At 31.5% G+C, this 17,204-nt stretch overlaps 2 protein-coding genes across 2 annotated transcripts; both read right to left on the reverse strand.

Annotated features, from left to right (window-relative positions):
- Positions 1-455: 455 nt before the first annotated feature.
- Positions 456-9,604, reverse strand: LOC108744990 (sialin). The gene is made up of 8 exons (XM_025977238.1): positions 9,463-9,604; positions 6,132-6,318; positions 4,679-4,912; positions 3,373-3,547; positions 3,063-3,320; positions 2,046-2,322; positions 1,079-1,199; positions 456-1,011 (listed from the first exon to the last, which is right to left on the reverse strand). Exons 1-8 carry the CDS (start codon positions 9,522-9,524, stop codon positions 829-831), a joined length of 1,497 nt encoding a protein of 498 aa, XP_025833023.1. The 5' UTR covers positions 9,525-9,604; the 3' UTR covers positions 456-828.
- Positions 9,605-11,362: 1,758 nt separating this feature from the next.
- On the reverse strand, positions 11,363-17,179 carry LOC108744992 (sialin-like). The gene is made up of 8 exons (XM_025977237.1): positions 17,016-17,179; positions 15,988-16,177; positions 15,614-15,847; positions 13,665-13,839; positions 13,347-13,604; positions 13,010-13,286; positions 12,160-12,280; positions 11,363-11,598 (listed from the first exon to the last, which is right to left on the reverse strand). The coding sequence occupies exons 1-8, from the start codon at positions 17,057-17,059 to the stop codon at positions 11,386-11,388; spliced, it is 1,512 nt and encodes a 503-aa protein (XP_025833022.1). The 5' UTR covers positions 17,060-17,179; the 3' UTR covers positions 11,363-11,385.
- Positions 17,180-17,204: the final 25 nt, after the last annotated feature.

A 17,204-nucleotide genomic window follows, 5' to 3' on the forward strand; every position in this document is an offset into this window, starting at 1 on the left:
TAATATATCAAATATTGATGTGAAAATTAATTTTTCCGTTTATACGAATTATATTATATATATTTCCCTTGAAGTAATTTATAGTTGGTATAAATAGAAAACTGAATTTTCACATTAATATTTGATAATCTATCATAGATAGAAGTCAACCTAATATGAAAATTAACACTTATTAAAAAATTTTTTATTATTGAGAGTTGTCACTACATTCCTGTTGTGTGTAGTACGTACGCTAATTAATAAAGGTATATTTATTTTGCCGAGTATTCGTTCAAATAAAAAAAAATGTTTTTTAGGAATGATAAGGTAATAATTGTTAATTGCATTTATTGTTATAATGGACTGCTTTATCGCTCACGACATGTTCAGTTAAATGGGCATGAAAATTGATAGAAATGAAACAATTTATTATGCCAAACGAAAACTTATATAAGTCGAACAGTAAAACTACAGTATAAAGTAGAACTAAACATCTTTATTAACAAAAAGAGCTAAAGAAGAGTATATATCAAAATGTTGTTTTTCTGTAAACAATATGTCAGAAATACACTTTAGTTATTGTTACAGTTTATAAAGATCATTTCCTGTAATTTGCAATTATTAATTATTTGAGCAAAATATAAAGTGTTTCGGTAGTATTCTATTGTTTTTATGCTTGCAGAAGAAATATAAATAATAGAATAGAATACATAGAAAACATAAAATAATAACAATGCACATGATCGTCTTCGGTTCCAGCCAATTGTACTACTCTAAACTCAAGTTGATCTTTATCTTTAATAATTTAGGAATGGAATGATATTGATAATGTAATTACTTCCCAAAACATTAAACCGATTTGTCATTTTCGTCGGGTACGTATCCTTCATTTTCAACTCCTTTTTCCCGTTTCATTTTCGCATCCCATGACCATTCCTGCAGTTCACCGGAAGCGCAAGTACCGTAGAAAGTACAACCTATCAAATAAATCCCAGCAGAAATGTAAAAAATGTTCCTCCATTCGGCTTCGGTCTAATAGTAAATACAATAAAATTGGTAATCTCGTTACTCATAATAAACCAATAAATGAAATACTTACGTTATTTGGCACAAGAATACCCGTTAACGTGGGACTAACCATCCCAGGAATAGTAGCAAAGGTATTGCTGATACCCATAATAACGCTAGCATGGGAAGGGCCAATATCAAGGTAATTGACACTGTAATAAAAAAATAGACATATAGGTTAGAAATGAAGAGGTATTAAAAAGAACAAGAGAACAGAGGACTCTATGGAAGTCAATAAAAAATAGGCGGGATAGGTTGGTAGGACACCTTGTCAGGCATGAAGGTCTAGTCAGAGACATATTAGAGGCAGAAACAGGAGTTAGGAGGGGTAGAGGTAGACCTAGATTAGATTACTGTTCGCAAATAGTTAAGGATGTGGGTTGTTCTAGTTTTAGGGAAATGCGAAGTTTAGCTCAGGATAGGAAAGAGTGGAGGTACGTGTCCAACCAGTCTTAGGACTGACGACCTTATGATGATGATGATGATGATACAAATATAAAAGTAAACAACAGCAAAAGAAGAAGCGTTTGAAATGTGGTGTTACAGGGGAGGTATTAGAACAGGAGAACAGAGGACTCTATGGAAGTTAACAAGAAATTGGCAAGATAGGTTATACAGGAGTTAAGAGAAACAGAGGTAGACCTAGATTAGATCACTGTTCGCAGATAGTTAAGGATGTGGGATGTATTTGTTTTAAAGAAATGTGAAGATTAGCTATGGATACGAAACTATCCAAGTCCAAGTCCAGTCTTAGGACTGACGACCTTATTATAATGATACAAATAGATCAAACAAAATGGAGATTAGAACACGAAGGGAGTGACAAAACAATTCTCTGTCTCCTTCTAAAGTAACTGTTAGAAAAAGAGAGAAATTTTCAATGTATTAATCTCTCTCATTTTGATTTCAATTTTTCGACAACATATGTAATCTAGTTTGGATAACATCAATGTATGTATAAAAAGTTTGTTGACTAATTAATGAAAAGATTGTTATACCCAAAACCAGATAAGGCTAATCCTCCAAGTCCTACAGCGAAAGTGAGGCAGATGGTCGAACCTACCCGTTCCAAAAGAAAACCCGCTGCTAACATAAAAACGGTTTGGGAGAGAAAGGCGCTACAATTGAAACTCTTTCTAACTTGCGTCGTTGTTAACCAATTTTTGCTTAAGAGCAGATCAGCCAAAAACCCAGACAAAACGGTACAGATGGACATGGCTACGTATGGTAACGCAGATAATATTCCACTTGATGATATATCAAAATTCAGCATCTCTGAAAGCAACAAGAAAAAAATAGATTTAAGTGACTTAGGCTCTGACGGCCGATTGATTGACTGTGCCCAATGAGATATTGTCTTTCCCCTGTATTCCAGCAGCAGCCTAATCAACGTTTCGCCAGCTACCCCCTCAAGGTTCATTAGCTTTAGTGTAAATAAATCGAACTTTTAGCCCTAAACCCTAAGCATGTCTGCTACAGCAGCAGATAAAACATTGGACAGATAAATACCAAGACGAGTTTTAAGCCTCGTTAATCAGTTATTTGCAAAAAGAGATTACTTTGTACAGCTTCGACCTTCTACTAAATGTATTATTAAGAAAATTTAATAATGCAGTTGTAGCTGCAAAATTATTTTGTTGATGCCACAATAATTATTTCCTTCTTCAGATAAAAGAAATTTAACGAATTTAAAGTTCTTCCACATGAAGAAGGCGCAGTATGTCGCAATAATTACTGTTGGAAGCTTCTTAAGCTAAAAGAAAGTTAGATATACGTGTATTAATGTATGGGTATTTTAATTATGATTATTAGCTGATGCTGCTGTCAATTAGCAATAATGAGAATAGATAGATATAATTATTGAGGTCTATCCGTTTCTGATTAACTATTCAAAAACACTTATCTAACACTGGTAATGCGTAAGTGTAGCCATTACGTAAATTGATAATAACTATATTTTTAATGGATTATAAATGGATAATTCTACTGTTTCTTGACAGACGTGATCACCTTACCTCTCATGAACCTCGGGAGTTGTGTGAGGAGTGTATAAAAACCCCAGTTTTCACAAAAATGACTAAAAATGATTGCCCAAACAGGGAGAGAAGTTAGAATTTTCTTCCATGGATGTTTTACATTTAGCTTTTTTTCATTTTCTTTTTCTAATGACGTTAAAATATATTTCAGTTCTCTTTGGCTTATAAATTTGTCTTCGTTCGGATTCTCATAAACGAGAATCCACCAACAGATAAACCAAAACACTCCAATTGCTCCTGAAAATTACGTATAATGAAAAATAATATAGTAGGTATGTTATTTACATACCGAAAAAGTAAAATATGCTTTCCCAACCCCATTCTTCTGCGATTACACCCCCAATGGTCATTGCTGCTACCGTTCCAATATAACTGCCTGAATAGCCTATTGTAGTGAGACGACTTCTTTCTAATGGAGGCGCCCATCTCGCCCAAACCGCATGAATAGATGGATATGTGACACCCTGTAATAAATATTAAACATCTGTAAACTACAAAAGAACTTTTTTGTAAATATTTTATGGGAAAGTTTGTTATTGGCTTTCCGAAAAAATGGTAGTTACTAAAATTAGGGTTGGAATCACCGCGATATGGATGAACTATTTATTTGTCTTGTGAGTACGCCTCTTCCTAAAAGCATTAATTTAACACTTTAGCATAAGCCCCCTTAGATGCGTGAATTTAATTGTTTTTTTTTTTTTTTTCGTTCATTAAAATGTAGAACAATGGAATTTTAATTTTAATGCTTGACGATCAAATATAATGTTAAAGCGATCTGGGCGCAAAGTTTTTCTTCTTGTAGCTAGTTCAACAATTAAAAAACAACCAAGCTCAAATAATGTATACATTGTAGACATTGTTTCGTTATAAGAAGTTCCATTATAAAAAGTAATATCAGAATCACTTGAGAGCCTTTGTCGCATTTTTTTTATATCTTTTACTTTTATCAAAACCGATTATTTAACTTTTAAGAAGTTGATATTACAATTTTACTTTTAATTAATAAATAAATCAACAATTCTGCGATAAATGTAACAAAAAGTCTGTTGTTTGAAAAACTGATAAGTAAAAAATCAACCGTTTTTATAGTTGCAAAATAAAAATCGTAATTAATAATGAAATTATGGCTTTCAAAATTGTTATTTATAGATTAGCCTTGTGCTTTTACAGGAAAATGGCTTGCTACTATATAGGTAACTATTTCATTGTTACAAAAGAGAATAGACTTATGAACTCGAGAATGTCAAATAAGGGAATAAGTACATAAATGCTACGGGATTGTATAGGTACCTATTACTTGAATTCACATTAAAATTGTAGTTTTTATTTTAAATTATAGTTCCAAAATTATCCTTTCATAAACCGCATTTGTAAAAGTAGGTATTTTATAATGGTGACAGATTATTTACCGTGTTTATGACGCGTAAAATAAATATTAATTACCATTTTTACCACAGAATCTCATCGAAATCGGTTTAATAAGAAAAATTTGTTAGTCGTTTGTGCCCCAATAGTATACATAGTCATATAAGGTTGTTTGTAAATTTGTAATGTGTTGACAGTAACAATGTACGCTAAAACTAAGTACTACTTACTTCAAAAATTCCTTCGATGACTCGTAAAGTTATTAAACCTTCATAGCTATATTTTGCTACAACTGGGGTCAGTAAAGTAAGGGCAGCTGTAATAAATATGCCTAGACCAAAAAATTTTTGACCACCGTATCGTTCAGATACAAAACCTCCTAGTACTTGTGTCGTTATGTAACCATAAAAAAATGAACTTAAAATGACTCCTTGTTGCGTTGAAGACCAAGCAAACTCTTGTTCCTATTGTTGATATGAAAACCAGAAAAAGAAAACAATTAGTTTTAGAATTGGGACAAATCTCGCTCTAAAACACTTTTTATTTAGAGAAGATTATTATTTAAGAAAGAACTAGATGTTCGAAGGCGAGAAACAAATATGTACCATTTTATAATAAAAAAAAAAAACAAAAAAAATTTTCTATTTTTAATGAGCACACATAAACATCTTCCAAATTTCGTAATATCTACGACAAAATCCACCAATTAAGACCAATAGTATATAAATAAATAGTGTTCGATATATGAGATTAATGGCCGTAGTTTAGGACCGATCCTCCTCCTTCTGAAAGAAAATCGACGCTTGAGAACAGAAGATCCTGAATTTAAGCAAGGACTTTCAGTCATCAATCCACAGTATCGAGAATAATTAGATCAATTTTTACTACCACAACATAACTTTTTCGTTCTTCCATAGATTTTATTAAAAAAAATGTATAGACAGGGCTACAATTATCGTACATCTCCTTCGGCAAATCGATGAAAATTTGCCCAGAGATGTTCTGAGCAACTTTCTATACACATAAAAGTGAATCTCCACCTTCAAACATCTAGTTCCACCCTATAAAATAACCCCAATGAGAAAAAAAAATTTTTTGAAGCGATTTTTGCCTGGAACCCCAATTACAAATAACATCCAAAAGAACATATCAAGGACCACAATTAACAGCAAAAATATATATGCTTCTTGGACATTTAAAGACAAAAATAATTCTTTTGTTTATAAAATTTCATTGGTATATTATTGTAGGTATTATTACGGGAATATATAAGCAGGTGCATAATTAAAAATTATCTACAAAATATTTTGTACTGACGGAGTAGGTACATAACTGTGTAACAAAAATAAAAATGGTGCAGCTATGTATTTCTATTTTATCTATTAAAATTGAATGTCGATTACGTAGATAGTTATAATTTTAATGATAAGGTGCCGTTCTGAGTTAATCGTAAACAGTTTAACAAGGACAGAAGGCGATAATGCAAAAAAACCTGCTTTTATGAATAACAATACAAATTGCAGGAAGTTTAAATGTATCAAATGGAATTCTTATTGTTATTTGAAATATTACAGTTTAACATTTACAGATCAACAGAAATAATGATTTTAATTATGATGCTCTTTTTTCGTGTATATTACGGTATAAAATTTTAAATAACTTTAAATAGGTATAAATTCTTACATAAATTGTGGTTCCATTTTCAAGTAGCACAGACCTATTTTCTGTCATAGCAACAATCGCAATACTCAAATTCGTTCGTAAACTATAAATGTTAAAAAATCCAAACAGAGCCAAGACAGCTATTTGGTATCTTCGATGTTTCCATATTTTCCACCACGCAATGTTTTCTTCCGTATCTTCATACAAACTAAAAATTAAATGAACGAACTTTAAATTACTATTGTCGATTCAATTATTTAATCGCAGAGAATACATAGCAGGTAGATTAGGTAATTGGGTAATCTGACACTGCTGAAATATTAATTGCTGATACAACAACTAAAACGTTTCGTTCATTCATTCATTACTAGCTTTTTTCTCGCGGCTCGGCCCGCGGAGGGAACCGTTTAATGCCCTTGGAAATTAATTTTGTTCTTCCATAAAGCTTTCTAACCCCCCCCCCCTTAACACTCGCTGAGGGTTCATTTGTAAAAATTGTCAAATAGGTGTTTGATTAATTATACCTATCATAGACCATTAAGACAAGGCTTCAAGTAAATTTTGCTACAAGCGAAAATGTTCCTTACGAAGTTTGCTACCCCCACTTCACCGTCTTAGGGGTTGCATTTTGAAATATCTTTCCTTATTCCGCGTATTTTAAAGAAAACTTCTGTGCAAAATTTCAGCTATCTATAGGTCTAAGCGTTTCAATCAGTGAGTTAGGAAGTTTTATTTTTATAAATTTAAATAAATACCTTATAATTTATTTCTACAACGATGTAGAGGCCGTCTGGTAAAAAATACCACCCTTGTTTGTAAAAAGATTAACTAATGGTAACTGTAAATTTGATTATAAGATTGTAGTGGTAAATTGTCCCTATCTTTGGTACTATTTTTCATGAAAATTTCCACGATTGTAGTTTTTTATATAGTTTTGTGTGTGTATGACTTATCTTTGCAAAAACTAAAAGCGTTATTTATTTAAAAATCAGGTTTAGTTGATTTTACATGAAACAAAGTTTCAATCATTTCAATATGTGTCTATTGAAATTTAATATTTTGATTGATTGAGAATTAATACAAAAATGATTATTAACAATTTATCGATAAGCGAAGAGGAACTTATCAAAAAATTGATAATATTGAAAATGAAATAACACGTTGTTTACATTTTCCCTACTTCTAGGAAATCCATTTCAATTGTCTTCATCCGTACAGAAAAGGATTTCGTAAAGAATTTTTTTTCCAAAAGAGGTTGACAACGGGTTGTTTATGATTTAACATAAGTATTTAATAAAAATGTAAGGTGCGTTTCTTACATATCAATCAGAGTTGCACCATATCGTAGCTTAACTTAATCATATGATTCAGCCCCAGTCACTACCACGTTCTAACCATGAGTTTATGACGACCGAAAACTGACCGTTACATATGCTCAGTGCGTCAAAAGATTGGTGATTGTAAATTAAAAATTCCGATTAAATGACAACAACTTTAATTATATTTTAATTATAATCAGGTAATTTCATAATTTTGTATCGTGACTGGAAATAGTCCCATTAAAAAATATTACAAACTTACGCTTACCGTATTTGTCAATAGAATAAATAATGGATTAGCGAAATCATAGGTTTTAGAAATGGTTGTATTTTAAAAATATTTGATAAAGTACATAAGGATTCTTATAATTTAGATAAATGTCTAGATGATGGCCCCCCACCTCCTTCGGGGTGGGGGTGAGTGGGATCGAAAGAGGAGGTCTCCCCCACCGCCGTACCATAAAAAGTTCGTAGTGGTCTCACCCCCATAAAAAGTTATGGGGGTTAGATGGGGTGGGGGTAGGAGAAATCGAAAGAGGGTAGGGGGGATCGAAAGAAGGTGCTCATCTGAGTAAAACCCCATAAAAAATTTGGGCGGTCTCACCCCCCTAAAAAGTTATGGGGGTTTAAAGTTGATTATTTTGACAATTTTCATACACTATAATTCAAATAAAATTCAATAAAAAAATAATTTTCAAGCGGGTGGAGGTGGGGGATCGAAACAGTGTGGTCAGTTGAACAAAACTCGATAACCTACCCTAACCTACCCTATTGATAAAGATATTTAAATAATGTTTTATATAACTTTCTTAATATTTTTATGTATTTTTCATTAGTTTTACCCTTGAATATTGTTTAAGAATGGCTATATAAATATTTACAAACTGGCGTATTTATTAACTTTGAACCCCCATAACTTTTTATGGGGGTGAGACCGCCACGAACTTTTTATGGTACATTGGTGGGAAAGACCTCCTCTTTCGATCACCCCCCCCTCTCCCACCCCCTTCGTGGGTGGTGGCCATCATCTAGACCTTTACCATAATTTGAATTATTGCACTTTGTCTAAGTACCTAATTAAAGTACATGTAGGTATAATCACTTTTGACCATTTATAAGGTGCGTGTTAAATGCGCATTTTGGTTGTTGTAATGTTTACCTTACAATTATTATTTTTTTTTTTGGGAAAAATACGCACGTACGATTAATATAAAATTAAAAATTAAACTTTAAAAACGTAAGCGATCCCGACCTTGCCTAAATTAGTTTAACAGGTTGATTAAACTGTTAAATCGTTGTATAACTGTACTTGTGTTTTTACTTATTAACTAACAAGTTCAACACTTGAAAAAAAGTTTCACTTGAGCACTCGAAATAATAGAATATTATTGAAAATCGGCACATCTTCAAGGGCATAATTTAACAACAAATTGTTCATTTGCGCAGTAATAAAATGAAAAAAGTAAACACCATGAATACTCCAAATGTAAAAATAATTTATACAAAGGCACATAAAGTTGTATTGGTTATTCCAGTTCAATTTTCAATTAGCAAACAATTTGCATTTGCTATAAAACAATTGCAGTGGAGTACGAGTGTGTTTTACAAAACCCTAAAAATTCGTAATTTTTCTATTGTATTGTAAAATCACCTGCACATTTGTTGATAAAAAAAATTAAATTGAAGCCGCCGAATTAGTGATTAACGGTGAGAATTAAGGAAATTAAAAATTTAACGGCACTACACTGCTACTTTTTTAATATAATTGCATTTCCGCTTGTTTTAGAAAATTATCTAATGTCATAATATGAAAATTCAGAAATATATTTGAGTGACCTGCTAATATTAAAAATAATTTAGTTAATTTTCCCTATTTCTAGGATTGACACCTTGTCAGGCATTAAAGTCTAGTCAGAGACATATTAGAGGCAGAAACAGGAGTTAGGAGGGGTAGAGGTAGACCTAGATTAGATTACTGTTCGCAAATAGTTAAGGATGTGGGCTGTTCTANAATGTAGATAAATATTAAATACCTTTTTCCGGGTTTTAAATTAGATTTTTTTTTCACTTCATATTCCTTAGTTGTTGTAGCCATAGCGCTAACAACGTTTGTACTAAACTGTAGACTACACAAAATCGTTTAAAAGCTAACTACCGTAGAGGTCGACTACACACGGTGTACAGTGCGTCATAGTTAATCAAATTTTCAGACTGAAAATTAAAAATTTGAGATAAACACCATGAGATATTTAAAAATGTCACCTGTTTTAGAAGCATGATCAATTATTTATTATTGTAGTACATTGGTATTAACGTTAGAGAACGCGAAGTTAAAGAAACTATTCATTGTTCGTAGTATTGTCATTAAGCAACGTAATCTCACCCTTCTATTGTTTTACCGACTATAAAAAGTGACAATTATTATATTCTAAACAAATCCATTTATTATACTAATTTGTAATAAGATTTTTTTGCCATTTTGATACAATCGAATAAGTAAAATAATTAAAAATTGTCGTAAATAATTATAAAATATTTTACATGTATATTTACGTTATTACATAATTTTACTTTCTAGATTTATAAGTTTATTCACATTTGCATTACAGTAAAATTACAGTTGAAATTGATAATATTTCAATTAAAATCAATTAGAAACATAGCGAATCTATACATGTACATAGTTTCTATTTCTTATTAACAAAAGAGTATTTAATTATAAATTTAAAAATAAAATGACCTTTCTCATTAAATTTTTGGATAAAGACAGGTATATATATATATTACTAATTAAAGTAAGTACAGCAAATGAAGGGAATTATGGGTAAGAACGCACTTGAAATCTTAATGTATCCTGTGGAATCTATTGATTTGAGCAAAGTTTATATTTGCTTTTCTTTAGTTTAATCAATTTATCAATGAAATTTATAATTTATTACAATTGTACCTGTCTACTTGGATTATTGTTATCATATTATCTACTAGTTATAAAGGAACCTTATTTTTAATTATCCGCGCATACACTAACATAAAATGCATGAAACAGATAATAATAGAGTATTTATTAATTTAATTAACAGAGACTTTCTACTACTGTTCAATTATATTAAAGGAAAGCGTTAACCCTTATAATCCAGCAAAGAAATTAATCTTTGCTAATGTCGTGCTCAAATGCACATAATAGGCCTAGAGTACATACAATGAAATAATTTAACAACTTAGAAGAAAATAATGAAATTAATTTACTCTAATTTAATATACAGTTATCTAATTTTTATTATAATTTTATTGTACATTTAAAATTACGAAATAAATAAGTACAGTTGGATAGACATTTTGCGAAAATTGATAAGATCAATGTGTATTAAGATACATAATATATAATTGATTGCTCCTCTTCAACATTGTTTTACGTAATATTTTCTTTTTTTATATATGTATAAGGGTTTTAACAATAAGATATCGAGGAAACCTTAAAAATTGTGTTTTAATTGTTCTTTTATTATCCAATACACTCATGCACGTGCTCCAATACTTCCACATAGATAGAAAAAATGTATTTCCAATATTTTTTTTCTTATCTACGTTACTACTACATTACTCATAGCATTTTTGTAATACTCTGGTTTTCTGTTATCGCAAAACACGGTCACTATATTTTTCATTTAAGGAACGTAAATAGTTTAAAATATAAAATACGATTTCACCTTTGTATTTTACATCCTAGATGTTTCATAACAATAATAGATTCTTTGTTTCTGCCTCTACTTTATGAAAATTTGAATTCATTGGGCAATATAATTTCTACTATTTACTTCTTAATCCTCAAAAACTGTTTCGCCGCATAAGATCACGTTGGGAAATATTGATAATAATAATTATTTCTTTTGAAATTGCTCCTGATGGAGAAGGAATTGAATAGGATATTGTACTACAAAGGGATGTTGTATTTGTTGTTAAATTTTTTTTATTTCATTGTTCTCGGAAAATGCTACATTATCATTATCTTCTACATATGTTTGATTATTTTCTCCACCATTTTTCTTTAAAAGTTTGGCTTCTAATGACCAAGACTGCAATTTTCCACTTGCAAAACATCCATAGATTATACAACCAATTAAGTAAATACCGGCAGCTATATAAAATATAATACGCCACTCATCTGCTGTCTGAAATTTAATAAATACATAGCATCGTATCAATAAATTGTAGTTATAAACTTATTTCGTCTTAGTAATTTATGATTATAATCAGGAAATCTAATCTATCCGTGCAAATTAATATCCTCTGATGATTACAAGAGTACATTTTAGGAAGAAATACACAATTGCTTTAAAATTTATAAATGGAAATTGATATTTTGCAACCGCAACCTTTTTCAATACTTTTCCCCTCACGTTTTGTCAAAGGCATAAAGTTACTACTACTTGAAATTCGAGTATCTAATTCACTAGACGACCTTTAAAAATGGTAACTTTTGAAGGCATGACTATTACCTTTTTATATTTTCTAGGTTGCTATTATACACTACCAAAACAATTTTATGCCCTACAATTGTTTTTAAAAACAACCAACCGTATAGTTGAAGTAATTTGGCATTTTTATTGTCCTAACCTTGGCATTGTTCTTTTAACAGTCTATCAAAAACTTAAAATGTGTTATACGCTATAAGATGGTATTTTTAATGGTTTAATGGTATTATGAATGGAATAATTCTACAATTTACTTACACCATTCTGTACTATCAGTCCAGTTATCGTTGGACTAACCATGCCAGGAATAGTTGCGAAAGTGTTACTGATACCCATTAAAACACTAGCATGGGAAGGCCCAATGTCCAAATAGTTTACCCTTTCAAGAATGAAAACTCTAATTATCATAATAATATTATATATGTACCACTTTAATAGCAGTATTAGCATCTAACAAGGAGGAGTTACAGATACCTTTGAATAAAATCGTAACGGTATTGACAAAACAGTACTGTATGAAAATAAATAAAAATAAAACTAAAATACTGGTATGCAAGGGAAGAAAAAGTAGGGAAAGAGAGATAGGAGACGAAAAATTAGAAGAAGTGGATGATTTTAGGTATCCAGGAAGTCAGCTAAGTCACTTCTATGCTTCCGAACGGTTAATTAGGAATTCGAAAGAGGTTGTTAAAGGTGTATTTTTGGAGCACGGCGCTGTACAGGTGCGAAACATGGAAAGTGGGCGCGGCGGAAAAGAAAAGGTTAGAAGCGTTCGAAATGTGGTGTTATAGACGAATGATAAGGGTACTGTGGATAGAGAAGGTTAGAAATGAAGAGGTAGAAAGAGTAAGAGAACAGAGGACTCTATGGAAGTCAATATGAAATAGGAGAGATAGGTTAGTAAGACACCTTCTCAGGCATGAAGGGCTAGTCAGAGATATATTAGAGGCAGAAACGGAAGTTAGGAGGGGTAGAGGTAGACCTACATTAGATTACTATTCGCAAATAGTTAAGGATGTGGACTGTTCTAGTTTTAAAGAAATGCGAAGATTAGCTCAGGATAGGAAAGAGTGCAACCGTGCAATAACATTTTCGTGTGAATAATTACCCGTAGCCAGACAGGGCGAAGCCTCCTAAGCCTACTGCGAGAGTGAGACATATTGTAGAGCCGACTGCTGACATTAAAAATGCGGCACCAAGCATGAAAACGGTTTGGGAAATAAATGCACCACAGTTAAAAATCTTTCGCACTTGAGTGGTATTCAAATATTTTCTTTTCAAACACATATCTGCCAGAAATCCAGAAAGCATAGTGCATATAGACATGGCTAAATAGGGAAGGGCCGAGAGAGAACCACTTGCTGTGAGATTGAAGTTAAGGACATCTTAAAATAAAAAAGAAATGATCATTTAAGTCCGCATTCTAAATAACTTAATTTTTGTACCGTTCATAAAAGTGGGCAACTGTGTTAAGAGGGTGTTGAATCCCCAATTTTCGCTAAAGTTAGAGCAGGTTATTGCCCAAAACGGCATTGATGTTAATATCTCCTTCCAAGGATGTTTTACTTTTCTGTTGTCCTCGTCATTCTTATTTAATGACTTTGAAATGTAGTCCAATTCCTCTTTACTTATGAATCTATCTTCACTTGGAGACTCAGCAATAAGAAAGCACCAACAGAAAAACCACAATGTTGCAAAAACACCTTTAAAATAGGAAACCTTTGCAACATAAAAAAAAACATTAAAATTGTTTTTGAAATTACCGAATATGTAAAATATGCTTTCCCAACCCAATGTGTCACCAATAACACCACTAAGAGTCAGAGATACTACAGCGCCTACATAACTCCCCGCGAAAGCAAATGTTGCAAGTCGACTTCGTTCCAATGGGGGTGCCCACCTTGCCCAAACGGAATGAATTGAGGGATAAGTAACGCCCTGTAGAAACGAAGAAGAACACTCGGTATTATTTGCTATTGAAAGTATTTAAGCAGCTAGGATACTGCTAATCGTAAATTATATCCTGATGTCGATTACGAATACCAACAATAGCGCCTGGATACTGGATACAAGATACGGATACTATTAGTTGCAAAATTATACTTCATTTACTTTCTCTAGCGATGTGCCCCTTCCAATGTCTTGATGCGCGCTGGCAAAATCGTAGGTAGGGAGAAAAAAGCTCATTATACTCTCGACTCTTGTTCATTAAACATACTTTTTCATACAGTACCTGCCAAAAGTTTACTTCAATCATGAATAGTAGTGCGAGTCGAAAACAATCGTTAAAGCCTTTAATATGTCTTCAAATATAAATAAGCATCTCGTTGATATTTTCAGTAGTAAATGGTACCAATAACAGCACATTTGAGCAATGCAATTTTAGTGGATAAAATGGTAAATTTTTCGGTGCAGTACTGTATGGATTATACGCTCCTCGCCGGTTAAGAGTTTGACCGAGAGTTGTCTCCTTTCTTTTCTGACCTAGTGCTGTTCTTTTCTACTTTGCGCCGGTCAAACTGAATGTTACATCGCTACAGAAATTAAACGAAGTATAACTCTGAATTCCTGTATTCAAATACTTTCACTACATCGTTTAATAGTTTAGGATGTGAAGAAACATACACATAGATTTGTGGAAAGGTAATAAATATCCAAAGGATTCGGATACAGCCGTTGACTAAACAAATGTAATTGGATATTACTCACTCACTCGCATCATGAGTGGGTTAGGTAGGTATTACGAACCAAATGAAATAATTGAATAAGTCGTAAAATAAATTGTAAAATGAAGCAAGAATTACACTTTTTTACTTAACTTTTTATTGCCTTGATAATATTTATCGTCATAGATTATAGTAATAATTATCTCAGTTTTTATCAATAGAAAAGCCAGAGTCGAATTTTTTTGAGATAATGAAAACCTCTGATATTTTTTCACTTATTTTAAATAAAGAAAGCTACTTTCTCTTAAACAATTGTATGCATGTCTCTCTGTTTAGGTAAAATTTGCACAAAGATTGGTTTCTCAAATTAAGTGATGATAATGATGCTGATTCGGGGTTCTCTGTACATTCATTAGAAGAAGCATGACAGGGAAAATGAATTTCTCATTGCTGAACCGTAAAGCTCTAAATCGTTGAGCTTTTTTCGTACAAAAACTACAAAATCTGTCGCCTCTGAGCTTTTACCGCCCTTAGGCCTACACGGTCTATTGACAAATTCATTGACATATTTCGCGGTTATTGTGTTGCGCTATTTTAATTTTCTTATATTTTGGTACTTTCCCAGTCGTATTAGCTGAAGAGGCTTATTTCAGATGGGTACATATTTCGAGGTTGTGTGATCTGCTTACTGCAAATCCTAACCAGTAACTCAGTGAATAAAATAAGGTAATAGTGACTGATTTGATGGTTTAACAAAAAAGCCATTATCCAAAAAAATCTTCAGAAACATTTTCTTATTTTTTTTAACTAAAAATAATATTTCGCTATTGCTTTGTGCGTTTGTTGATGCACTTAGAAGTGGTTTACGTTTGTAAGTATGGGCGTTTATTTTCTTAATTATAGTAATTATATTAAATATAACATTCGTTACTGTGAACAAATCGATAATGTGAACGACTGTTCTTTTTCTCGGTTCACATTATCAAGTTACGATTGTAGTTTTTTCTCTTTCCTGAAATATAAAACACAGCTAATTTTATAATTACCTCAAAAATTCCTTCAATTATCCGTAATGCTAATAAACCAGCGTAACTTTGTTTAGCTACTAAAGGGGTAAACAGTGTAAGAACTGCTGTTGTAAATACCCCGAAACCAAACAACTTTTTACCCCCATAACGTTCGGCAAGTATACCTCCTATTAACTGGGTGGTAATGTATCCCCAAAAGAAAGCACTGAGAAGAACTCCCGTTTGAGACGAATTCCAATCGAATTCTTGTTCCTGAAATATCATATGTCAAATTATTCTGAGTCAGCTTAACCTTAATAGTAGAAAATCTTTTTATTTTTTTCAGTAAGACAGCATGTGTATTTGCTACCCGATATTTGCTTAATATTAATCCAGAAAAAGTTTTTACTAACGTATATTGTGGTTCCATTTTCTAATGTGATCGTTCTATTCTCTACCATTGCTATTATAGCTACACTTAAATTGGACCTTAAAGAATAAATGTTGAAGAATCCAATAAAAGCAAGTATCGATACCACGTATCTTCGTCTTTTCCATATTTTCCACCACGGAAAATCTTTTTCAAGTTTTTCTTCTATAATACTGAAAGAGCGCTTATTGTCATTTTTGGGCTTCATTTTCACAGAACATTTATGCAAATGCTGATTATATTTTGTTGTTTAACAACAAACTCCAATTCATTTTCTTAATTTTAATAAACGGTGCTATTCATCACGAGGGGATGAACCTAAATGACAGCTTTACTAAGTAGTTAATTCCGTTATCGTCAAATAATTTAATATTGAAGTACACATAATACGTTCGTTAATAAATTATTGTTTTTTATTTTTTGAATGTCAACATATTCCAAAAATTGCTATATGACACATAAGGGCTTTGAATTAATTCTAAATAGTAAGTGCTTGTACTTGCCACAGAAAAATATTTATATATCTACGAAAGCTTTACTATTAAAAGCTCACTGTTACCTTTAAAACTAATTTGTCATTATAAGTACATAATTTATTGATTTAATTAGTACAAAGACTTACATATAATTGAATAAAAATATTATTTATCTATAGAATACAGATTCTTTGTCATTTATTATAGTCAAGGAATTGAAAAAAGTAATTAAAACTTATTTGTTAGAAAAGTTAAAGTAAAGAAACGGGCTGGAACTTTATGATGAAAAATCAATAAAAATGTGCATGCACAATAAATAAAAAACTGTAAATTATTTTCCTTTCATAACAGAAACAAATTTTAGTAAGAAAACACAAAAAGTTAACAGATATATTTATAACTAAATACAATTTATTGCCATTTAGTTTTAACATTCATTGAAAATTTGATTTTTGTTTCTTCAAAAGAATTAGCGGATTATGAAAATTACGTTTAAAAAATTTAATTTATGGAAAAATATGAAGTAAGTACATACCCCTTGTCGTGACTGAATTTTGGTGTTCCTTCTAAATCTGCCATATTTATTAGTTATTGCATTTATTGTTCTTAGTCTGATTATATTATAAAGAGCAGCAGGTGCACTAGAGCGTATTATTTATAACGAGAAGCCTGCATTCACTAACTTCAATATGTTGTTATTAAAACGAAAGGTAAAACACTATTT

Source organism: Agrilus planipennis, unplaced genomic scaffold (genome assembly GCF_000699045.2).
Source record: "Agrilus planipennis isolate EAB-ADULT unplaced genomic scaffold, Apla_2.0 scaffold39, whole genome shotgun sequence".
Taxonomy (NCBI): domain Eukaryota; kingdom Metazoa; phylum Arthropoda; class Insecta; order Coleoptera; family Buprestidae; genus Agrilus; species Agrilus planipennis.